Source organism: Canariomyces notabilis, assembly GCF_033297395.1.
Source record: "Canariomyces notabilis strain CBS 508.74 unplaced genomic scaffold N656scaffold_61, whole genome shotgun sequence".
NCBI lineage: Eukaryota > Fungi > Ascomycota > Sordariomycetes > Sordariales > Chaetomiaceae > Canariomyces > Canariomyces notabilis.
Genome location: NW_027041883.1, coordinates 1 through 1,373, shown reverse-complemented (window position 1 = coordinate 1,373; position 1,373 = coordinate 1). Strand labels below are relative to the sequence as shown.

At 53.5% G+C, this 1,373-nt stretch overlaps 1 protein-coding gene across 1 annotated transcript; it reads left to right on the top strand.

Moving 5' to 3' along the window:
* Window positions 1-573: 573 nt before the first annotated feature.
* On the top strand, window positions 574-1,373 carry N656DRAFT_785812 (uncharacterized protein). The gene is given in 2 exon segments (XM_064816462.1): window positions 574-1,319; window positions 1,332-1,373. The coding sequence occupies 1 exon segment, from the start codon at window positions 818-820 to the stop codon at window positions 1,043-1,045; it is 228 nt and encodes a 75-aa protein (XP_064664553.1). The 5' UTR covers window positions 574-817; the 3' UTR covers window positions 1,046-1,319; window positions 1,332-1,373.

The following is a 1,373-nucleotide window of genomic DNA, read 5'->3' as shown; positions in this document are numbered from 1 at the left end:
GGATTCGGGCTAACGGTTGATAAACATTCCCGGCGTCCATTTCTGCAGCTATTCCTGCTCCCTGCAGCTCGTGGGTGGTGTGGAAAGCAAGTAGGCTCCCAACCTGTCAAGCCGGGCTAGCCGGTTTGTACTTGCGGCGGGCACACCTCCCTGTCAGTCCATCCCGAACGAGCTGGCTGGTGACCGGGGCTGACGAGACTCTTTTTGCCTCTCTTCCTGCTTCTTTCCCCGCAACTCGCAGACAGTGACACTTGACGAGCACCCCTTCCTGTCACGAATCCAATAGGCTCCCGTGCTTCGGGGAAAAAATCATCCAACGCGCTTGGCCAACCACAGACATTACTACGGCCTCGGGCGGCGACACCCCATGCATATAGCAGGTATACCGGTAACTATTGCATCTCCAATGTCATAGACGGCCTCCGTTGCCACATGGGTGTATGGAGCTTGGTGGCATCTTTGTACAGTTGTCAGTGGCCTTCCCGTGCTCGAATGTACTCAGCGGCTAGAACAACAGGTAACGCTACCACACACCCAGAGTCAGACACTCCATTCGCAGGTAGCTCAGGAACCTGATTCGCCCCGGCCGGAAGCAAGCTCGTGGTAGTAGGCATCGGTCATATGACCGAAGGTCTACGGTAACGACTGAAGAGAGAGCGTCCTTCAATTTCCTTAGTTTCGAACGTAATCTGGTCCAAAACATGGGCATCCCGGAATCTCGCGCGGAACCGAGGTAGAGATGGCGCCGTCGCTGGCACCGTCGTTTGACTGGAGTACTAATTTCTAAGTCATTGTGCGCAAACGCTGATAAGATCAAATGTTCGCCAAAACGGGCATTGCGGGCCATGTTGTCAGTATCAGCAATCTAGAGTTTTCAGCCCCCCAAAGTTGTGATGTCGCCATGCTTTGGCTTCGCCAGGTGCCAAGGCGCACGTTTCCCCAACTCAGAACCGTGGAGGCGCCCTTTCCTTGGGGTACCCGCGCACCTTGGGACTCCTCAGCTCATCCCCTTCATCTTTCCATACATCCTCCACAAAATCCATAACCTGACTATACCCCAACTCAGGATACGTAACCTGCGGTGGGCCGTACAATAGCCCAGGAGTCCTGACGGACTCCTGGGCCCTGAATCAAGCAATCATAAGATACGTCAGACAGTGAAGGACAGTTCACCGCCTTCCTAATTAGCCTACGACAGTATCAGTCTTCCCACCCATCGCCTAGCACACCGCCTACTTAGGTAAGTTAGCTACATATCCAAGCTCTGTTTGCTCCAAGAACTGTAACCTATCTCCTGCCCACCGTTTTATACACCGCCTTTTACACCGCCTTTTACACCGCCTACTTCACTTAGCCATCCTCTTTATGTTTTG

Excerpts from the sequence above, each read along its gene's own strand:
- N656DRAFT_785812 (XM_064816462.1), top strand. The coding sequence starts at position 818 with ATGTTCGCCAAAACGGGCATTGCGGGCCATGTTGTCAGTATCAGCAAT.